The 24,212-nt window shown below is 44.1% G+C and overlaps 1 protein-coding gene across 1 annotated transcript in view; it reads left to right on the top strand.

The window, feature by feature from the left end:
- The first annotated feature begins 1,796 nt into the window (after positions 1–1,796).
- Positions 1,797–24,212, top strand: part of PAIP2 (poly(A) binding protein interacting protein 2) — a 28,084-nt gene continuing 5,668 nt past the window's right edge. Inside the window, exons 1-2 of the mRNA XM_003829215.5 lie at positions 1,797–2,105; positions 23,897–24,060. Of these exons, the coding sequence (XP_003829263.1) occupies positions 23,923–24,060 (138 nt within the window). The 5' untranslated portion in view covers positions 1,797–2,105; positions 23,897–23,922. The remainder of the gene's footprint in view (positions 2,106–23,896; positions 24,061–24,212) is intronic.

Below are 24,212 nucleotides of genomic sequence, written 5' to 3' on the forward strand. Positions count from 1 at the left end.
ACACCTGACCTCATGATCTGCCCGCCTCAGCCTCCCAAAGTGCTGGGATTACAGGTGTGAGCCACCGCACCTGGCCTCATGCTTACCTTTTAAGAGAGTCTGGGTTAGGCCAGGCCCTGTGGCTCACGGCTGTAATCCCAGCACCTTGGGAAGCTGAAGCAGGCAGATCATTTGAGCCCAGGAGTTCAAGACCAGCCTGGGCAATGTGGCAAAACCTCATTTCTACAAAAAATTCAAAAATTAGCCAGGCATGGTGGTACACACCTGTGGTCTCAGCTACTTTGCAAGCTGAGGTTTGAGGATTGCTTGAGCCAGGGAGGTTGCGGCTGTAGTGAGCCGTGATCATGCCACTGCACTCCAACCTGGGTGATGGAAGACTGTGTCTTAAAAAGAGAGTCTGAGTCATCTCAGACTATATAAATACCTATTTTGTTATGTTCAGACTTCCTCCAGCCTCAGATTGATAGCTTATCTTCACAGTTTAGAATATAGATCTGTAAGTGCTGCCAAGGTGGTTGACCCAGGAGCTAGGGCAGAACCATCTGCATTCATTTCTTTGGGGCTTTGGACTGGCCCAGAAGAGTATTCAGTGAATGAAATAGCTCTGAAGAGGAACAACCTGGTTTCTAAATTCAAGCCTTCCCATGGAGGGAATTTTTTGTCTTAGTAAATACTACAAGCATATAGTTTTTAAAAGATTCAAAATTTTCAGGAGAAAAAGATAGTTATTTGCACCCATTTCCTAGTCAGTCATTTTCCCTCTCCAAAGGGAAGAAATTAGTTTGTGTCCCTTTTTCAAAGATAGTATCTACAGATTTGAACATCCAGATTTGTAAAACACATACTCTCGGCCGGGTGCGGTGGCTCACACCTGTAATCCTAGCACTTTGAGAGGCGGAGGCGGGTGGATCACGAGGTCAGGAGATCGAGACCATCCTGGCCAACACGGTGAAACCCCTATCTCTACTAAAAGTACAAAAATTGGCCGGGTGTCCTGGCGTGCTGCGCCTGTAGTCCCAGCTACTTGGGAGGCTGTGGCAGGAGAATCTCTTGAACCCGGGAGGCAGAGGTTGCAGTGAGCCAAGATGGCGCCACTGCACTCCAGCCTGGGCAAGAGAGCCAGACTCCGCCTCAAAAAAACAAAACAAAACAAAAAAACAAAAACATACTCTCTTCTTTACATTGCTTAGTGTCACTAGAAATATATCTTGGGGCTTGTCAACGATGACAGGAAGGAAGCATGGGTAAGAATAACTATGGGGCCAGTGCACCCAGGATCACGGACTACAAAATTCTTGAACCCGGAGGTCACACTCTTCTATCCTGTGTGGACAGGGCATTTCCTCCTTTAGCCACAAAGAAGTTGCACATGTATTTGTATTTTGCGTTTGCATCCAGCTTCAAAAAGTGTGTTTTTGTGCCTGCACGTGTCTGAGTGCGGATGTTTGCGTATCATTTAGTACGCCTCTGTGATTTCCCTTAGTTTATTATTTTTCTGTGTCAGGATCTTGACGTGACTCGGTGCATGTCGCTGTTTGTGTGACATTGTGTATCATTCTTGGGGTGTGTATGGGTATGTGTGTGCTATGTCATTACCTAAATATTACGTTTTTGGGGGGGTGTGTGATGTCTGTAAAAGTCCACGCCTGTGTATCTTGTCAGGGTGCTCTTCAGTCCCCAGCTGCCTCACTCATTGCATATCATCATTCTCGGAAGATGGGCGGGTGTGGGAACAGTGGTACGCCCCCATTCCTGCCTCCCAGAGAGAACGTGCGACAGCGTTCCTGCTACACCCGGCAGCCGGCCGTAGGGGCGCGCTGGAAAGGCTGCTGCGCGTGCACACGTGTGCAGCCTTGGAGACAGACTTCGGGGTCGCGCGTTCTCGCGCGCGCTCTCTAGTGGCTTCGGAGGGCAGAGCTGACAGAACAAGAGGGCGGGGTTGGCGGCGACGGAAGTGAAGTCACTTCCGGGCTGGGGTGTTTGTTTGGACTGGAGAAGGGAGGCGGCGGGCGAAGCGCACGTCGAGCGGGGGAGCGGCGCTGCCTGTGGAGATCCGCGGAGGCCGACAGGATTCGTTGGCTGCCGTCCCCGCTGCTGTGCATTGGGTGAGGGGTCCTCTCGGGCAGAGTGGCGACAGGGGTGCGGAGGTCGAGGGACAGCAAGTCGGCGACGGCAGAGGGGCCTAAAGGGTTCCCTGGGTGGTTGGCCACCGAGTCCATTGCGGCCTCCGTTGTTCATTGCCTCTTTCCGCCAAGTCTGAGGGATGAGCTTGGGCCGACTTCGTCTCTGTCTTCTCCGAGACATGGCCGTCGCTTTTTTTTTTCATTGTCATTATTAATGATTTGGATCTCGCAGCTCTCTATCCGGGTCCTCAGTGGCGCGAGGGTTGCCGGGATAGCGCTTTCTCCTGTTCCCCATTCTCCCGGTCCTTTATCCCTCCGCCGGGTACCCTTTCCCCTGCCCCCCCTCCCACCGCCTCGGCAACAAAGCTTATTGTTTCTACCCGCTTTACGCCTGCGCGTCGCCACGCGCAGCCCCTACTTGCTGCGCGTGCGCGCCTCAGCAGAGGCTGGGGTTTGGGGAGAGAGGGGCGGAGGGACTGGCGGGCTCTTGGCGTCCTGGGGGAACGCTGCAACCGTCGACCGGCCTGATCAGAAGATCGTCTTTCTCCCGTTTCTTCGCCATCGCTACCCCTTATTTTTGGTTGTATTGCGGCTCATGCCCTGGAAAAAAGAACCTTTGGGGTACTGGGAACCCTTACCCTAGGAGGGCGTTGAGTTAGATGAACTTTAAGGTCCTCTTACCTTTTAATAATTTTCTGTGCTTACTCTCCTCCTTCCCCACCATCGCCACCAGAAATAAATAAGGCTTGTGGTGAACTTAGGTCTTCAAAACATTTGTTGCAGCAGCCAGCAGTGATATTTTTTAGGGACTCCTAAAAGGGGTCTTACCTGCTTCCTTTTGTTTCTTTTTTCCCTGATTTGGCACACGTATCAACTCATAAAAACCCCAAACTCTAGAAAGAATTTGGCTTCCAATTTGCCTTGGAAGGTGTAGCAGCTGACAGCCTTTGACGTTTATTTCAACGGAAAGTAGATGTTCATGTTGGGTGTGCTGGCTAATGTTGGAACGTGGTGGCATTGTTTTTTCACAAATTTCATTAGCGCAGTTAGATCAGGTGTTGGTTTATGTTTTCATTAAGTCGCTTTTGAAATTTCTTCTGGCGTAGGTTGTGTTTGCAATAAGTAAAAGTTCTCTACAATAATTTTTAATGAGACTCCACTATTCGCTTTTGTGATTCTGTTTCCAGTTAGTGAAAGACAGGATATTTGGGGAAAATTAGTCTGTTTATACTAGTCAGTTGTGAACTTGAATAAAACTTTTCCACACACACACAAAATCACAGGATAGGTAACTTGACAAGAACTATAGAACCCACTTGTGTTTCTTTAAGGGATGGAGGTTAGGGAATGGAGATTTCCTCTAATGATTCAAGGCTGTGCACGTTGCTCCTTAGGAACTCAAATTGAGGTAGGTAATTTCACCCTCTTTTGGTCAGAATGAGTTTATAGCAGGCTTTTCCTTAAATAAGCACTCTGCACTTTATTCAGGTTTATCACTTTATGACTCTAGAGTGTGATGCTCCAGTTTTAGTGAAAAACTTGAACACTTAGCACAGCAATTTGGTTGATACTGTGGGAGATTAAAGAATGTGGAAGGCAAGACCTCTGCCCACTTGTAATCTAATAACCTTTCGTGCTTTTAAAACATTTTCTTGTAATTTACATCCTATTGTCATTCATTATCATGAAACGTGAAATGGGCAGAGCAAGTTTTTTTTTTTTTTTTTTGAGATGGAGTCTCACTCTGTCGCCAGGCTGGAGTGCTGGAGTGCAGTGGTGCAATTGGCTCACTGCAACCTCCGCCTCCCCGGGTTCAAGCGATTCTCCTGCCTCCGCCTCCCTAGTAGCTGGGACTACAGGCGCTTGCCACCACGCCTGGCTAATTTTTTGTATTTTTAGTAGAGACAGGGTTTCACCGTGTTAGCCAGGATGGTCTCGATCTCCTGACTTTGTGATCCGCCCCCGTCGGCCTCCCAACAGAGCAAGTTTTATCTTGCCCATTTGGGAATTAAAGAAATAGAAGCCTGAAAGATTATTTTTATTTAGCAAATATTTATATAACAATAATGCCAGGCATTGTTCTCATTGCCTTTACAAATATTAACTAATTTGATCCACAACATAGCTAGAAGGTAGGCCCTACTGTAAAATGAAGATGACAAATGAGATGTGAAGTAACTTTCCCAATGTCACAGAGCTATGATAGTCGGAATTCAAATCCAGATAGTCCAGAGATTCTATGCTCTTAACCATTATGTGGTGCTGTGTGATTTAGTGACAGGTCTAGGGTACTTTAAGGTGGCTATGTAGCATAGCTGGGATTTGAACCTACGTCTTCTGACTGTGGTCTAAGATTAAAGTTGTCCAAGTCATTGCCTTTGTGATCTAGACCACCTGTTGCACAGGTGCATGAATAGTTTGCATTTGATATAGGCTAAGGTTCAGTTCCAAAAAACTCCCTTTTTTCTTAATTTTTTCATTGTTTAGAGTGGTGCTGTCCAATGATGTAGGTACTGTGTGTGGTTATGAGCACTTGAGATGTGGCTAGTGTAAATGAAGAACTAAATTTTTATCAAATAGATCTGTGTAGCCGATGGCCACCATATTGGATGGGCACACGTTTGGAGAATTTGAATAGCCTCTGCTTCTTATATCAGTTTGTATAAATTTGGGTGGCATTTCTAATGTACTTGAGCTTTTATCAGTTAGGATGACCCATTCTTGCTCTCACCTAATTACCCTTGTTACACTACAGTTGAGATTAGGGTAGACTTTGGGATTTTCCTGTGACATTGTCTCACCTCTGTAGATTTAAGATCTCTAATTTTTACCTTGTCCCTTGGTCTAGAGACCTTTAACTGCCCTAAATATTTAATCACCGAGATAGTTAATGCCAATTGTTGTGTGCCAGGTTCTCTAACTAGGTACTATTATTAATTCCCATGCAACAGATGAGGAAACCGAGACTCAGGTTAAATAACTTGCCATGGTCACACAGTTAGTAAAGCAGCCTGGTTCCAGAGCCCATGGGTTTTTGTTGTTGTTGTTGTTGTTGTTTTTGAAACGGAGTCTTGCTCAACTGTTGCCCAGGCTGGAGTGCAGTGGCGCGATCTCGGCTCACTGCACGCTCCACCTCCAGGGTTCATGCCATTCTTCTGCCTCAGCCTCCTGAGTAGCTGCGCCCGACACCACACCTGGCTACTTTTGTTTTTGTATTTTTAATAGAGACGGGGTTTCACCGTGTTAGCCAGGATAGTCTCGATCTCCTGACCTCGTGATCCAACGGCCTTGGCCTCCCAAAGTGCTGGGATTACAGGTGTGAGCCACCGCGCCCAGCCCAGAGCCCATGTTTTTTAATCGTTACCTTACTGTGCCAAATAGTAAAACAAAAAATTCGGTGCTTTTCACAGACTTCAGAGTGGAAAACAGACCAATTGAAAAATGTTGCGATCCTCTTTAACTGCCAAAGGAAGTATGCTTCAACGTATATATGCGTAAAATACGATTAAAAAAAATATGCAAATAAGGTAAGGATCACAGTGGTTCAAAACAGAGTCCAAGGGAATGAGAAAAGTTGGTGCCTATGGAGGTAGATTAATGAAAGAAACAGAAGAGAACTATGCTTGAATTTTTTTTTTTTTTGAAACGGAGTCTCGCTCTGTTGCCCAGGCCTGAGTGCAGTGGCGTGATCTCATTTTACTGCAAGCTCCACCTCCCGGGTTCACGCCATTCTCTTGCCTCAGCCTCCTGAGTAGCTGGGACTACAGACGCTTGCCACCATGCCTGGCTAATTTTTTGTATTTTTAGGAGAGATGGGGTTTCACCGTGTTAACCAGGATGGTCTCAATCTCCTGACCTTGTGATCCGCCCACCTCGGCCTCCCAAAGTGCTGGGATTACAGGCGTGAGCCACCGCACCAGGCCTGTATTTGAATTTTAATGAGAATTCTTAAAAGATGAAACTAGTGGAGAAAGATTGTAAAACCTAAAAGATTTCTGTATTTTAAAATTCCATAGACAATATAAAAGGACACTGCTGGAAACCAATATGTCTAAGAGGCATTTCAGGAGGGAAAAAAACAGCTGAAGACACAATAAAGCCCTAAGTTGATAAATTGAAAGGGTTTGCTGACTTCCAGGCAGTAGTACTGGGAAAAAATTGCTCTTACCTATCCAAAATCTGGTGAAATATATGAATTTGTTAAAACATCTTAAGCTGTCGTCTAGAACAGGATTTTTAAATTTTTATTTATTTTTTTGAGACGGAGATTTGCTCTGTTGCCAGGCCGGAGTGCAGTGGCGCAATCTCGGCTCACTGCAACCTCCGCCTCCCAGGTTCCAGTGATTCTCCTGCCTCAGCCTCCCCAGTAGCTGGGACTACAAGCATGTGCCACCACGCCCAGCTAATGTTTGTATTTTTAGAGACGGGGTTTCACCATGTTGGCCAGGATGGTCTCAATCTCTTGACCTCATGATCCACCCCCTTGGCCTCCCAAAGTGTTGGGATTACAGGCGTGAGCCACCGCACCTGGCCTATTTTTATTTTTTGAGATGCAGTCTCCCTCTGATGCTCAGGTTGGAATGCAGTGGCACCATCTCAGCTCACTGCAACCTTTGCCTCCCAGGTTCAAGCAATTCTCCTGCCTCAGCCTCCCGAGTAGCTGGGACTACAAGCGTGCACCTCCACGTCCAGCTAATTTTTGCATTTTTAGAGACGGGGTTTCGCCCAAGTTGGCCAGGATGGCCTCAATCTCTTGACCTCGTGATCCACCCGCTTTGGCCTCCCAAAGTGCTGGGCGTGAGCCGCTGCGCCCAGCTTATTTTTATTTTTTGAGATGCAGTCTCAGTCTGTTGCTCAGGCTGGAATGCACCATCTCAGCTCACTGCAACCTCTGCCTCCCAGGTTCAAGCAGTGCTCCTGCCTCAGGCTCCCGAGTAGCTGGGACTACAGCTGTGCGCCACCATGCCTGGCTTAGTTTTTGTATTACTAGAGATGGGGTTTCACCATGTTGGCCAGGGCCGGTCTGAAACTCCTCACCTCAAGTGATCCACCTCCCTTGGCCTCCTAAAGTGCTAGGATTATAGGTGTGAGCCACTGCACCCAGCCTAGAACAGGATTTTTAAAAGGAAAGAAAATTGATTTTCTACAACATTGAAAGTTGGAATTATTGACAATAGATTATCAACAGGAAGCACAGACATCTCAGAATTCTGTTACAACTAATTTTTTTTAGCACATTTACATGGAAATACTCATGTTACAACTTTTTTTTTTTTTTTTTTTAAGACACAGTTCCGCTCTGTCGCCCAGGCTGGAGTGCAGTGGCGCGATCTTGGCTCACTGCTACCTCCACCTCCCGAGTTCAAGCGATTCTTCTGCCTCAACCTCCTGAGTAGCTGACACTACAGGCGCCCACCACCATGCCCGGCTAATTTTTGTATTTTTGGTAGAGGCAAGGTTTCACCATATTGGCCAGGCTTTTCTAGAACTCCTGACCTCAAATGATCCACCCACCTCGGCCTCCCAAAGTGGTGGGATTACAGGCCTGAGCCACCACGCCAGGCCATACAACATTTTTATTCAAACATGAAGGCAAAAGATGTTTTGTAGCATTAGGAGATATACCTGATGCTAAATGACGAGTTAATGGGTGCAGCACACCAGCGTGGCACATGTATACATATGTAACTAACCTGCACATTGTGCACATGTACCCTAAAACTTAAAGGATAATAATAATTTTTAAAAAACTATGGTACATCCATAAAAAAAAAAGATGTTTTGGACACTGGCTTAGAATGATAAATCCTCAGGTAGCCTTTTGAACTATTTTACAAAGATAGGAAGTTAGGGGAAGATGATGAATATAAGAAACAACTATGAGTGGCCAGTGTGGTGGCTCATATCTGTAATCCCAGCACTTCGGGAGGCTGAGGTGGGCGGATCACCTGAGTTCAGGAGTTCTAGATGAGCCTGGCCAACATAGTGAAACCCCATCTCTACTAAAAATACAGAAATTAGCCAGGCACAGGCATGGTGTTACACACTTGTAATTCCAGCTACTCAGGAGGCAGAGGTTGCAGTGACCCGAGATCGTGCAGCTGCACTTTAGCCTGGGCAACAGAGTGAGACTCCATGTCAAAAAAAAAAAAAAACAAAAACTACGAGTGATGAATTTATTTATTTATTTATTTTTATTTTTTGAGACAGGGTCTTGCTGTGTCACCCAGGCTGGGGTGCAGTGGCGTGATCTTGGCTCACTGCAGCCTCTGCCTCCCAGGCTCGAGCAATTCTCCTGCCTCAGCCTTCTGAGTAGCTGGGACAACAGGGGAGCACCACCAAGCCTGGCTAATTGTTTTTTTTTTTTTTTTTTTTTTTTTTTTTGAGACGGAGTCTCGCTCTGTCGCCCAAGTTGGAGTGCAGTGGCGTGGTCTCAGCTGACTGCAAGCTCTGCCTCCCGGGTTCACGCCAATTTCCTGCCTCGGCCTCCCGAGTAGCTGGGACTACAGGTGCCTGCCACCACACTTGGCTAATTTTTTTTTGTATTTTTAGTAGAGATGGGGTTTCACCGTGTTAGCCAAGATGGTCTAGATCTCCTGACCCCATGATCTGCCCACCTCGGCCTCCCAAAGTGCTGGGATTACAGGCGTGAGCCACTGTGCCTGGCCACGCCCAGCTAATCTTTGTATCTTTTTTTTTTTTTTTTAAGTCAGAGTTTCACTCTTATTGCTTAGGCTGAAGTGCAGGACACAATCTTGGCTCACTGCAACCTCTGCCTCCCAGGTTCAAGCAATTCTCCTGCCTCAGCCTCCCCAGTAGCTGGGATTACAGGTGCCTGCCACCACACCCAGCTAATTTTTGTATTTTTAGTAGAGACGGTTTCGCCATGTTGGCCAGGCTAGTCTTGAACTCCTGACCTCAGGTGATCTGCCTGCTTCAGCCTCCCAAAGTGCTGGGATTACAAGCGTGAGCCACTGTGCATGGCCTGAGTGATGAATTTAGTAAAATATAAATGGATGATAATGTGAATTGTCAAGTATTCAATTCAAAAATTATTTTAAAACATAGTAAGAGAAAACCTAATAGTAGGAATCTACCAGTGCTAACTTCCACAAAACTGAAGATTGGGGAGGGAAGAAGTGTGTAAGTAAAATAATTTTAAAGGGCTTGCCTTGGCTCAGAGTAGGCATTGGGTTGGGTATATTGGAGAAGGAAAGGCATTCTAAATGGATGTATAGAGTTGTTTTTTGCTGTTGTTGTTGTTGTTGTTTTTCTCTGAGACGGAGTCTCGCTCTATCGCCGAGGCTGGAGTACAGTGGTGTGATCTTAGCTCACTGCAACCTCCGCCTCCTGAGTTCAAGCAATTCTCCTGCCTCAGCTTCCTGACTAGCTAGAACTACAAGCTCACACCACCATGTCTGGCTAATTTTTGTATTTTTAGTAGATACCGGGTTTCGCCATGTTGGCCAGGATGGTCTCGATCTCCTGACCTTGTGATCCACGCGCCTCAGCCTCCCAAAGTGCTGGGATTACAGGCATGAGCCACTGCCTCCCGCCCTTGGAGTACATTTTTAATTGATAGGAAAATAGTTAAAGTTATTAAGTGTGGGAAAATAAACGCTATAGAAAAGAAATAGTTAATAGAACATTTGAAAAAGCATAAGAAAAGTAAACATGAAATTATTATGAAAGACATAAAACGAAACATCAGTTATCAAAAATGTTAATTCCTGGCTGGGCACAGTGTCTCACACCTGTAATTCCAGCACTTTGGGAGGCTGAGATAGGTGGATCACAAAGTCAAGAGATTGAGACCATCCTGGCCAACATGGTGAAACCCTGTTTCTACTAAAAATAGAAAAGTTAGCTGGACATGGTGGCGTGCACCTGTGATCCCAGCTACTCGGGAGGCTGAGGCAGGAGAATCACTTGAACGCGGGAGGCAGAGGTTGCAGTGATCCGAGATTGCGCCACTACACTCCAGCCTGGCGACAGAGTGAGACTCTGTCTCAAAAAATAAAAATAAGAAATAAAAGTTAGCCAGGTGTGGTGGCGGGCGCCTGTAATCCCAGCTACTCTGGAGGCTGAGGCAGGAGAATTGCTTGAACCCTGGAGGCAGAGACTGCAGTGAGCTGAGATCGCGCCACTGCACTCCAGCCTGGGCAGCAAAGGCGAGACTCTGTCTCAAAAAAAAAAAAAAAAAAAGTTAATTCCTTATGAGACAGAAATTCTCAGACTGGGTCACATATTCTATCTACTGTAGTAGAGGACTTGGATAAACCACTTTCAGAATTGAACAGATTAAGTAAAAAAGATGAGTGTAATATATACATCATTCTTGTACTTTAGAAATAGAAATCACAGGCCAGGCGCGGTGGCTCATGCCTGTAATCCCAGCACTTTGGGAGGCCGAGGTGGGCGGATCATGAGGTCAGGAGTTGGAGACCAGCCTGGCCAACATGACAAAACCCCATGTCTACTAAAAATGCAAAAATTAGTGTGTCATAGTGGCATGCGCCTGTAGTCCCAGCTACTCGGGAGGCTGAGACAGGAAAAGCACTTAAACTCAGGAGGTGGAGGTTGCAGTGAGCCGAGATTGTGCCACTGCACTCCAGCCTGGGTGACAGAGTGAGACTCTGTCTCAAAAAAATAAAATAAAATAAAATAAAAAATAAAAAATTGAAATAGTTGAGGTTGAAAGATCATACCTGCAACTTATCAAATGGTTAAGCAAAAAAAAAAAAAAGAAAAAAATAGAGAAAACAGGCAAAAGACTGTTTGATGAATCTAGATGAAAGGTTTGTGTTCCTTGTCCTCTTTCAGTTTTTGATATTGGTATAGAAATACACAATTACAGAATAAAGAATCTCAGAATAGATTCAGACAAATGGGAATTCAATTATGATAAACATGAGGAATAAGCTTTCTTTAGTGGGGGATGATGTAATTTATATGGAAAAATATAGATCCTTCACATATTCAAATGTTCACATGAACTAAAGATTTAAATATAAAAACTTGAAACTATAAAAATATTGAGAGAAAATACAGGAAATATAATCTCAATGTGGGAAAAGACTTCCCAGAAGCTGTAAAGGAAAACAAATGTCATTTTTAGCTCATCTGATTGCAAAAATAAAATACAATACATATATAATATCTGGGATTGCTGAAGATGCAGCAAAATGGATGCGCCCAAACACTATAATAGGAATGCGTATTGCCACATTTTTATAAATAATCTGTCATCTCTTACAGTTAAAATGCACATGGCCCTTGACACAGTTATTCCCACTTACAGGAATATATCCTATATGAAGCACTACTACCTTGTCTCTACTAAAAAAAAAAAAAAAGAGTGATCATAGCAAGATTGTGTGTAATGGCAAAAAGTGGGAACATAAATGTACATCAGAAGGGGGTGGTTGAATAAGTGGTGTTGTATCCATTAAAAAGTGAAGTATACCAATACCTGTTGACTAGGGAAGATTTTATGTAATGTATTTAATATAATTCTGTTAAAATACAGAAATGCTTTATGCGTGTTTATATAAACAAAGAATTATGAAAGGATACATATTAAGCTGTTAACATTGATGAATTACCTCTATGATAGGATCGGAGAGGGAAAAAATATATACGCTTTAAACATTTGTATACCTAACTTGTTTTCTTTTTTTTTGTAAGTAGTGTGTACTTTTTACATTCATCCCTGTCACTCTTTTTTTGAGAGATGGGGTCTTGCTGTATCACCCAGGCTGGAGTGCAGTGGTGCAATCATGGTTCAAGTAATCCTCCTGTCTCAGCTTTCCAAGTAATTGGGTCTACAGGTGAACACCACCATGCCCAGCTAATTAAAAATGTTTTTTGTATAGATGGGCTCTTGGTATGTTTCCCACACTGATCTTGAATTCCTGACCCCAAGTGATCCTCCCGCATCGGCCTACACTTCAATGCTTGCTTTCCTAACAAAATTGATCCTAAATTTGTGCAAAGACCCTGCTGTCCAAAAATTTTCAAATGAATACTGAAAGCATAAAGTGAAAAATTACTGTTTATGACAGGTTGAGCATCCCAGTTTGAAAATTTGATATCTGAACTGTTCCAAAGTCCAGAACTTTTTGAATGCCAACATGACACTCAAAATTTCAGATTTGGGATTCTCAACTGCAAGTATAATACAGTATTCCAAAATCAGAAAAAAAAAACAGCAAAACACTTCTGGTTCTAAGCATTTTGGATAATCACATTTATTTTGTGATTTTCACTAGGGAAATCTGATTTACATGTATTTTAATGACTACTAGATACATTAAACTAGTTTTTCTGAGTTAGTCTTGCCGTGTTATCAAGACGTGTTATCTCCTTTGCATGAGATTAATACTGAACATTTTTTATTTTTGATATATTTTCTGACAGTTTTAGGGTTTTAAAGCATAACATGCCTTGAAACAAATACAGGCTGTAAAAAACCTGGGGAAAAAATATTGGCTTTCTCAGTTAATTCCTGCCAGGTTTTTTTTTTTTTCTTTTTTTTTTGGAGATGGAGTTTCGTCCTTGTTGCCCAGGCTGGAGTGCAATGGAGTGATCTTGGCTCACCGCAACCTCTGCCTCAGCCTCCCGAGTAGCTGTGATTACAGGCATGTGCCACCACGCCCGGCTACTTTTGTGTTTTTAGTAGAGACAGGGTTTCTCCATGTTGGTCAGGCTGGTCTCGAACTCCTGACCTCAGGTGATCTTCCTGCCTCAGCCTCCCAAAGTGCTGGGATTACAGACATGAGCCACCACGCCCAGCCTACCTGCCAGTTTTATAGTGGGTCAGAATGAGGCATGAGCCAAAGATAAGATAGTAACAGATGAGGCTGGGTGCGTTGGCTCACGCCTGTAATCCAGCACTTTGGGTGGCCAAAGTGGGCAGATCACCTGAGGTTGGGAGTTTGAGACCAGCCTGACCAACATGGAGAAACCCCCGTCTCTACTAAAAATACAAAGTTAGCCGGGCGTGGTGGAGCATGCCTGTAATCCCAGCTGCTCCAGAGGCTGAGGCAGGACAATCGCTTGAACCCAGGGAGATGGAGGTTGTGGTGAGCCATTGCACTCCAACCTGGGCAACAAGAATGAAACTCTGTCTCAAAAAAAAAAAAAAAGTAACAGCTGAGTATAGTCAGCCTCTCAGTTTTGTGTTTTTTGTTTTCCTCTGTGACTTATTTGTACCAGAGTTTGTCTTTTTACTGTATTGTTAAGTCATTATCTGTTTTCGGTCCTTAAAAGTCATTCAAGCAAATTAGGGCCTTCTTTTGTGTTTCCAGCATTTCCTCTAAGTTTTAATTATTTTTGTTCTGGAGAAAAGCATTCTCTCAGCCAGGGGAGACTCTCAACATATATAGGTTTGAGCTCATTGACTCTTAGGATGTTAAAGACATTTGTTTCTGGCTATTTCTGAATAGGATGATGATATACTCCAGCTGTTGTACACATTTTTACTGTGTATTATTTTCTTAAGGGTTACCCTGGAGGTTATAATTAACATCTTGGTTTGTAACAATTCAGTTTGAGTTAATATCAGCTTAGTTTCAAGTGTATCCAAAAGACTATATAGCTTCCTGTTGCCCACCATTATTACATTTGTAATAATGTAATTACAAAATAATTACATGTCTTTTGTAATTTGTTACTACAAAATACATCTTTATACATTGTATGTCCATTAACATAGATTTATAATTCTTATATTATGCATTGTCTTTTTTTTTTTTTTTTAGGCAGAGTCTCGCTGTTGTTGGCCCAGGCTGGAGTGCAGTGGCGCTGTCTCGGCTCACTGTACCCTCTGCCTCCCGGGTTCCAGCAGTTCTCCTGCCTCAGCCTCCCGAGTAGCTGAGGTTACAGGTGCCTGCCACCACACCCACTTAATTTTTTTGTATTTTTAGTAGAGACGGGGTTTCGCCATGTTGGCCAGGCTGGTCTCGAACTCCTGACCTCAGGTGATCCACCCACTTCGGCCTCCCAAAGTGCTGGGATTACAGGCATGAGCCACTGTGCCCAGCCTTATCTTTTAAATAATGCAGAAAGAAAGAGGAGTAATAAGCCAAAATATGTTATTACAGACTTTTGTGACTACCTGTATAAGTTACTTTTACTGGCATTTTAATTTTGTGTGGATTCAATTTAACGTCTATAGAGTTCTTTCATTTCAGCCTGAACGACTCACTTTAGCTTTTCTTATAGGACAGGTCTACTAGTGACAAACTCTGTCCATTTTTTCTTATCTGGCAGTGACTTAATTTCTCCTTCATTTTTGAAAGGGTAGTTTTGCCAGATAAAGAATTCTTGGTTCGATTTTTTTTCTTTCAGCATTTTGAATATGTTACCTTCTGACCTCCATGGTTTCTGGTGAGAAATCAGCTGTTAATCTTATTGAGGACCCCTTGTATGTAATGAGTTGCTTCTCTTGGTGTTTTCAAGATGCTCTCTTTGTCTTTCAGCAATTGGATTGTAATGTGTATTGGTACGGGTCATATTGAGTTTATCCTACTTTGGGTTAATTGAGCTTCTTAGATACATAGATTTGTGTCTTTTTATCAAATTTGGGGAGTTTTAGGCTGTTATCTCTTCAAATGTTTCTGAACTATTCTCCTTTTCTTCTGGGAATTCCATTGTATATATTTTGGCACAATTGATGTCTCCTGGGTCTCTCAATGTTCTGTTCATTTTTCTTCATTTCCTCATTCTGCTTCTCAGACTGGATAAATCTCAATTGACCTTAACTTAAATTTGCTGATTCTTTTGTCTCTCTGCTCATATCTGCTGTTGAACCCCTCTAGTAAATTTTTCATTTCAGTTGTACCTTTTTTTTTTTTTTTTTTTTTTTTTTTTGAGGTGGAGTCTTGCTCTGTTGCCCGGGCTGGAGTGCAGTGGCGTGGTCTCAGCTCACTACAGCCTCCACCTCCAGGTTCAAGCGATACTCCTGGCTCAGCCTCCTGAGTAGCTGGGACTACAGGCACGTGGTACCACATCTGGCTAATTTTTATACTTTTAGTAGAGACAGGGTTTCACTATGTTGGCCAGGCTGGTCTTGAACTCCTGACCTCGTGATCCTCCTGCCCCAGCCTTCCAAAGTCCCAAAGTGCTGGGATTACAGGCATGAGCCACCACACCTGGCCCAGTTTACTTTTAAACTCCAAAATTTCTATTTGTCTCTCTCTTTTTTTTTTTTTTTTGGAGACAGAGTTTTCACTCTTGTTGCCCAGGCTGGAGTGCAGTGGCATGATCTCTGTTCACTGCAACCTCCACTTCTTGGGTTCAAGCGATTCTCCTGCCTCAGCCTCCCAAGTAGCTGGGATTACAGGCATGCACCCCCATGCCCGGCTAAATTTTTTGTATTTTTAGTAGAGACAGGATTTCACCATGTTGTCCAGGCTGGGCTTGAACTCCTGACCTCAGGTGATCTGCCTGCCTTGGCCTCTCAAAGTGCTGGGATTACAGGTGTAAGCCACCACGGCCCACTATTTGTCTCTACTGATATTCTCTATTTGGTGAGACATCATTCTATGGTTCCTTTTATTTTTTTCTACATGGTTTCCTTTAGCTCTTTTAACATACTTAATATACTTGATTTGAAGTCTTTGGCCAGGCACAGTGGCACTTTGGGAGGCTGATGCGGGGAGATCACCTGAGGTCAGGAGTTCGAGACCAACCTGGCCAACATGGTGAAACCCCTTCTCTGCTAAAATAATACAAAAATTAGTTGGGTGTGGTGGTGGGCGCCTGTAATCCCAGTTACTCGGGAGGCTGAGGAAGGAGAATCGCTTGAACCCAGGAGGCGGAGGTTGCAGTGAGCCAAGATCAAGCCACTGCACTCCAGCCTGGGCAACACAGGGAGACTCAGTCTCAAAAAATAAATAGGCTGGGCGTGGTGGCTCACGCCTGTAATCCTAGCACTTTGGGAGGCACCTGAGGTCAGGAGTTTGAGACCAGGCTGGCCAACATGGTGAAAACCCCGTCTCTACTAAAAGCTGCAAAAATTAGCCAGACATGGTGTTGGGTGCCTGTGATCCCAGCTACTTGGGAGGCTGAGGCAGGGGAACCACTTGAACCCAGGAGGCAGAAATTGCAATGAGCTGAGATTGTGCCATTGCACTCCAGCCTGGGTGACAGAGCAAAACTCTGTCTCAAAAACGATACATTAAATAAATAAAGTTGGCTGGGCACGGTGGCTCACGCCTGTAATATCAGCACTTTGGGAGACCAAGGCAGGCAGATCACAAGGTGAGGAGTTTGAGACTAGCCTGACCAACATGGTGAAACCCCGTCTCTACTAAAAATATAAAAATTAGCCAGGCCTGGTGGCATGCACCTGTAATCCCAGCTACTCGGGAGGCTGAGGCAGGAGAATCACTTGAACCCAGGAGGCGGAGGTTGCAGTGAGCCAAGATCGCGCCATTGCACTCCAGCCTGGGCAAAAAGAGCAAAACACTCCTCGTCAAAAATAATAAATAAATAAAGTCTTTGTCCAATGTAATATCTGGGCTCCCTTGGGGACAGTTTCTGTTAATTTATTTTTTGCCTGTGTATGGGCCATACTTTTTTATTTCTTTGCATGCCTCATAATTTTTGTTGAAAATGACATTTCGGGCTGGGCATGGTGACTTAACGCCTGTAATCCCAACACTTTGAGAGAGAGTCCAAGGCGAGTGGATTATTTGATGTCAGGAGTTCGAGACCAGCCTAGCCAACATGGTGAAACCCCGTCTCTACTAAAAGTATACAGAAAATTAGCCAGGTGTGCTGGCATGCGCCTGTAGTCCCAGCTACTAGGGAGGCTGAGGCAGGAGAATCGCTTGAACCCGGGAGGTGGAGGTTGCAGTGAGCTGAGATTGAGCCACTGCACTTCAGCCTGAGTGACAGAGCAAGACTCTGTCTCCAGAAAAAAAAAAAAAAAAAAAAAAGACATTTTGAATGATATAATGTGGCAATTCTGGAAATTAGATTCTCCCCAGGTTTGTTGCCACTTATTGTAGTTGTCATTTTAGTGCCTTTTCTGAAAGAGTTTAGTAAAATTTGTATTCTTTTTCTGTGTGGGCCATTGAAATCTCTCTTCCATTAGCTTAGTGGTCAGCTAGTGATTTGACAGATATTTTTTTAAATGCCTTTAAGCAAAAAACAACTCCCCTAGTCTTGGTATATGGGTCCTATGGATGTGTTGAGGCACACCTTCAACAGCTCTGCCTTTGCCTTCACTTCCTGCATGGGCAGAGCCTGAAATTCAGCCAGAGGTGAAAACTTAGAGCCTTTTCAGGTCTTTTCTGAACATCTGCTCAGCACTGACATGCCTATGGCTTTCTAGGACTACCAGATATGTGGGAGCTTTTCAAAGCTCTTACTCTCAAAGCATCTCCTTCACCAGCTTTTCTTCCCAGGCTTTTTACTGTGTTGATTGTTTGCCCCGTTATTGCTACTAAATTTACCCTTAACTGTTTTTGACAAATATGTGTGCTACTGCCCCACCTCACTCCCCATAGCAAACTCTTGAGCCAGTCCTTCAGGGAGCCAGGTCAAAACAACCAGAGTTTTTTGTTAATATTTATTATATTGCAGCCAGGGGCCGTGGCTCACGCCTGTAATCCAAACACTCTGGGAGGCTGAGGCGGGCGGATCACGAGGTCAAGAGATAGAGACCATCCTGGCCAACATGGTGAAACCCCGCCTCTATTAAAAATACAAAAATTAGCGGGGCATGGTGGCACGTGCCTGTAGTCCCAGCTACTTGTGAGGCTGAGGAAGGAGAATCGCTTGAACCTAGGAGGCAGAGGTTGCAATGAGCTGAGATTACGCCACTACACTCCAGCCTGGGCAACAGAGCGAGATTCCATCTCAAAAAAATAAAAATAATATTGATATTGCTACCTCCAGCTTGTACCAAGAATGCAGGCTATTGTCTTCAAGGCTTACCAAGCTGCAAATGGGAGATGGCACCAGGGTAGTTTAAAATACCACAGAGGTGTTTTACCAGAATTGAACTGTTGTTTTTTTTTTTCTTAAGCATTCCTCTGGAAGTTTATCATTGCATTGGCAGTTCTTTTTAGTAGTTCTGTAGAGATAGGGGTCTCACTATGTTGCCCATGCTGGTTTTCAACAGCTGGGTCTGGAGGCCCACCTCAGACTCACAAAGTGCTGGGCCCTGGTGCATGTTTTAGAGTCAGGCTACCTTGACTTGAATTTCAGCTCCACTGTTCACTAGTTGTGTAACCTGGAACAAGTTACTTAAGACTTAGTTCTTTGTCATGGAAATGAATTTGACCATAATCCCTACATCCACAGGACTTGTGAGTATTAAATAGATGATGACTGTAAGGCCCTTAAATGCAATACTATTGTTGCATATGTGTTTACTTTTTAAGAAAAATATATACCACATTAGCAGTGCTTACTTTCGGGAAAAGGATTGGGAGTGAGGATTGTGTCTGGTGGTGGGGAGGGAGTCAGCTACCTTTTTTGCTCATTTTTTCTATCACAGTTGAAAATGTACAGCTAAAAGACTGACTAGCGTTGAACACATTGGGTATATATTCAAGAGAACTAAAAACGTGCTCATATAAAAACTTGTACACAAATACCGATAACAGCATTATTAATAGCCAAAAAGTGGAAACGACTGCAGATGCTCATTAATCAGAGTAGATAAAATGTGTATCTCTATACAATGGAATATTGTTTGGCAATAAAAAGGAATGAAATGCTGATACATGCTACAACATAGGTGAACCTTGAAAACATTGTAATAAGTGAAAGAAGCCAGACATGAGAAGAAGACACATATTTTATGATTCCATTTATATGCAATGTTCAGAATAGGCAAATCTATAGAGACAGAAAGTAGACTAGTGGTTGCCCAAGTTGGGGGGCTTGGGAAATGGAGAGTGACTACAGATGGGTATGGAGTTTCCTTTTGGGGTGGTGAAAATGTTCTGGAATTAGGTAATGGTGGTGTGTTAAAACCACTGAATCAAACACTTTAAAATAGTAAATTCTTTTTTTGAGACGAGGTCTTGCTCTGTTGCCCAGGCTGGAATGCAGTGGCGTGCGATCATGGCTCTCTGCAGCCTTGACCTCGGGCTAATATGATCCTCCCACCTCACTCTCCTGAGTATCTGGGACCACAGGTGTGCACCACCACACCCAGCTAAGTTATTTGTTTGAGACAGAGTCTTACTCTGTCTCCCAGGCTGGAGAGTGCAGTGGTGCGATCTTGGCACGCTGGAACCTCTACCTCCTGGGTTCAAGTGATTCTCCTGCCTCAGCCTCCTGTGTAGCTGGCATTACAGGTGTGCACCATCACACCTGGCTAATTTTTTTTCATTTTCAGTAGAGACAGGGTTTCGCCATGTTGGCCAGGCTGGTCTCAAACTCCTGACCTCAAGTGATCTGCCCGCCTCAGCCTCCCAAAGTGCTCGGATTACAGGCATGAGCCACAGTGCCCGGTGTGAAAAGTAGGATTTTATGGGCATAAGTTGGGACAGGATACAAATTGGGAAAATAATGAAAACCTGTTTATATTGGGGTGTCTTTGTACCTAACTTAATGATAAGGTTCAGATGCAGATTAACCAAAGTTCCATCCAGTTGTGAGGCAGGATCAATCCCAGCCATTCACAGTATTAGAGGAATATCTAAAATGTAATTATTTAACAGTAAGCGGTTTGGTAGCCTGCCATATAAGAATGAGTAATTTTCAGCCAGACACGGTGGCTCATGCCTGTAATCCCAGCACTTTGGGAGGCTGAGGTGGGCGGATCACTTGAGGTCAGGCGTTTGAGGCCAGCCGGGCCAACGTGGTGAAACCCTGTCTCTACTAAAAATACAAAAAAATTAGCCGGCCATGGTGGCACGCTCCTGTAATCCCAGCTACACAGGAGGCTGAGGCAGGAGAATCTCTTGAACCCAGGAGGCAGAGGTTGCAGTGAGCTGAGATTGCACCACTGTACTCTCCGTCTCAAAAAAAAATGGGTAATTTTCTTCTTTTCTTTTTTTTGAGATGGAGTCACGCTCTGTTGCCCAGGCCAGAGTGCAGTGGCGCAGTCTCGGCTCACTGCAACCTCCACCTCTCAAGTTCAAGCGATTCTTCTGCCTCGGCCTCCCAAGTAGCTGGGACTACAGGCGCGTGCCACCACACCTGGCTAGTTTTTGTATTTTTAGTAGAGACGGGATTTCACCATATTGGCCAGGCTGGTCTCGAACTCCCGATCTCGTGATCTGCCCGCCTTGGCCTCCCAAAGTGTTGGGATTATAGGCGGGAGCCACCGCACCCAGCCTAATTATTTTCTTTAGAGGAACTGGTTATTATTTAGTCAAAACTTGCTATCAAAATAGTTTTTCATCCAAGTTTAATGATAAAAATAACAGATATCCATTGTCTGTTTTCTGTCTTGTCTGCTTTTACAGTGCCTCAATTTCCTAACAAATCATATTATCATATTTTCTTTGTACCAACACCATAGCACATAACTCTGAGTCTGTTTCTGCCTTTCTTCTTTTGTTTGATTGTATTATTGTTTTTCAAGATAGGGTCTTGCTCTGCCACCCAGGCTGGAGTGCAGTGGCACTATCTCAGCTCACTGCAACCTCCACCTCCCAGGGTCAGGAGATCCTCCTACCTTGGCCTCCCAAGTAGCTGGGACTGCAGGCGTGCACCACTGTACCCAGCTTTGCCATATTGCCCAGGCTAGTATCAAACTCCTGGGCTCAAGCGATCCACCCCTGTTGACCTCCCAAAGTGTTGGGATTACAGGCATGAGCCGCACCCAGTTTGTTTCTTCCTGCCTTTCTTTTTTTTTTTTCTTTTTTGGAGACAGGGTCTTGCTTTCTTGCCCAGGCTGAAGTGCAGTGATGTGATCTTGCCTCTCTGCAACCTCTGCCTCCCAGGTTCCAGTGATTCTCTTGCCTCAGCCTCCCAAATAGCTGGGATTATAGGCATGCACCACCACATCCAGCTAATTTTTTGTATTTGTAGTAGAGATGGGGTTCTCTATGTTTCCCAGGCTGGTCTCGAACTCCTGGGCTCAAGCAGTCCACCTGCTTTGGCCTCCCAAAATGCTGGAATTACTGGAGTGAGCCACAGTGCCCGGCCTGCCTTTCTTTTATAGATATACATACTATAACTAGAACAGAAGTTCCCAGAAATTTTTAGTTGAGGACCTCTCAACAATTAAAATTTTCACCACTATGATCCTATTGTCATTAGTATCTAGTATTTGTCATATTACATGAACAGCTATGGATTTTTATTACACTTATGTCCTCTTAAGGATAAGTCCATAAAATTTAAAGGGCCAGGCAACACACATAGGGTTAATCTTTTCCCTGAAACTTATCCCAAAGGGAAAAAAATACATATATTTCCAGTAGGAGATTTTAGATTTAGTGTTTTACTTGATTATGACAAATTTGAGGTAAGCAGACCTCAATAAGCCTTTCTTTGGCACAAGTCACTATACTGCTTGAGTTTACATACAGGTGAATTGTTTTATGTAAATCTATTTTTAGCGATTTCAAACTTAATGAATTGGAATATTTTAGAATGTGAAACCTTGTGCTTCAAATATTTAGCCTGCAATGTATCAATTAGGTTAGATCATGTTATCAGCTATTGAGTAGTATAAGACATCAGGCTTGTATTTGATACTACTTTTACTCAGGTGAAAAGATACTGGGCTGGGCGCGATGGCTCATGCATGTAATCCCAGCACTTTGGGAGGCTGAGACAGGTGGATCATTTGAGGTCTTGAGTTCAAGGCTAGCCTGGCCAACATGGTGAAACCCAGTCTCTACTAAAAATACAAAAGTTAGCCAGGTGATAATGGCATACGCCTGTAATCCCAGCTACTCTGGAGGCTGAGGCAGGAGAATTGCTTGAGCCTGGGAGGCGGAGGTTGTGGTGAGCTGAGATCATGCCACTGCACTCCAGTCTGGGTGAGACCCTGTCTCAAAAAAAAAAAAAAAAAAAAAAAAAGATACCTGAAACTCACTGTACAGTGAGGAACTCCAGACATGGAAGAACTTGACATGGACCTAGAGAAAAAGCAGACACAGAATATGGGCTATCAAGGAGAGATCCAGAGCTATATACATGAAGAACCTAAGAAGTTATTAAAAATCTGTTAGTTTTCACTTTCAATCCCTGGACTTTTTGAAGTCAGTTTTTAAAAATTGAATTTGCTTTTCATCATTTCATCACTTAATGACTCAGTCTTTCAGACCGTGTTTGGTTTTTGTTGTTGTTGTTGTTTGAGGTGGAGTTTCCCTCTGTTGCCTAGGCTGGAGTGCAGTGGTGCAGTCTCGGCTCACTGTACCCTCTGCCTCCTGGTTTCAAGTGATTCTCCCACCTCAGCCTCCTGAACCACCACGCCCAGCTAAATTTTTTGTTTTTGGGTGTTTTTTTTTTTTTTTTGAGATGGAGTTTCACTCTTTTTGCCCAGGCTGGAGTGCAACAGCGCAATCTCGGCTCACCACAGCCTCCGCCTCCCGGGTTCAAGCAATTCTCCTGCCTCAGCCTCCGGAGTAGCTGGGATTACAGGCATGTGCCACCATGCCCGGCTAATTTTGTATTTTTAGTAGAGACGGGGTTTCACCATGTTGATCAGGCTGGTCTTGAACTCTCGACCTCAGGTGATCCACCGGCCTCGGCCTCCCAAAGTGCTGGGATTACAGGCATGAGCCACCGCGCCTGGCCTTTTTTGTATTTTTAGTAGAGACAGGGTTTCACCATGTTAGGTTGGTTTCAAACTCCTGACCTTAAATGATCCACCTGCCCCTGCCTCCCAAAGTGCCGGGATTATAGGCATGAGCCACTGCGCCCAGCCAACCATGCTTGCTTTACAGAGCAAGTGATATGTAATATAAAATATAAATTGGATGGTTTGGAGAGTCCATGTAAGCAACTGATGGACTTCATTTACTGTTATCAGAAAACATTAGATGTGACCGGGCGTGGTGGCGCACACCTATAATCTCAGCACTTTGGGAGGCCAAGGCAGGCAGATCATCTGAGGTCAGGAGTTCAAGACCAGCCTGGCCAACGTGGCGAAACTCCATCTCTACTAAAAATACAAAAATTAGCTGGGCATGGTAGCACATGCCTGTAATCCCAGCTACTTGGGAGGCTGAGGCGGGAGAATCGCTTAAACCTGGGCAGTTGAGGTTGCAGTGAACCAAGATCATGCCACTGCATTCCAGCCTGGGTGACAGAGTGAAACTCTATCTCAAAAAAAAAAAGAAAACATTAGATGTTTTAGGCTGTCCTCTCCTGTTTCTTAAAACATTAAAATCATTTGGAAAAAACAAACATGAAGCTTTCCAATTATTCAACTTACTGTATATTTTTAATGTATCATCTGCCTCTAACACCTATTCATGATGCCTGCTAATAATAAACAGATGCTCACTAAGAACTGAAAGAATCAGCTGGGCCCGGTGGCTCATGCATATAATCCCAGCACTTTGAGAGGCTTGGGTGGGAGGATCACTTGAGCCCAGAAATTTGAGACCAGCTTGGGTAACACAGACCTTGTTTCTACAAAAAATAAAAAAAATTCAGCCGGGTGGTGTGGTGGTGCACACCTGTAGTCCCAGTTACTTGGGAGGCTGAGGCAAGAGATCGAGGCTGTGGTGAGCCATGCTCACACCATTGCACTCCAGCCTGGATGACGGAGTGAAACCTTGTCTCAGAAAGAAAAAACCCTGAATGAGTAAGTAAATTAACTGTGCTGTTGTTCTTTTAAGGTTAAAAACGACAACCAACATCAGCCATGAAAGATCCAAGTCGCAGCAGTACTAGCCCAAGCATCATCAATGAAGATGTGATTATTAACGGTCATTCTCATGAAGATGACAATCCATTTGCAGAGTACATGTGGATGGAAAATGAAGAAGAATTCAACAGACAAGTTAGTTTTTTGTACAAACATGTTTTTATAGTCCATTCTGGCCCTCAATATGATTGTACTTGTCCCTGAAATGTGTTTATCTTGTCCTTTATGTATAAAGTATGTAGACTGATGTGCCACCACTCATGTTTATTTGGCTGCTGATTACTACC

Source organism: Pan paniscus, chromosome 4, assembly GCF_029289425.2.
Source record: "Pan paniscus chromosome 4, NHGRI_mPanPan1-v2.0_pri, whole genome shotgun sequence".
NCBI lineage: Eukaryota > Metazoa > Chordata > Mammalia > Primates > Hominidae > Pan > Pan paniscus.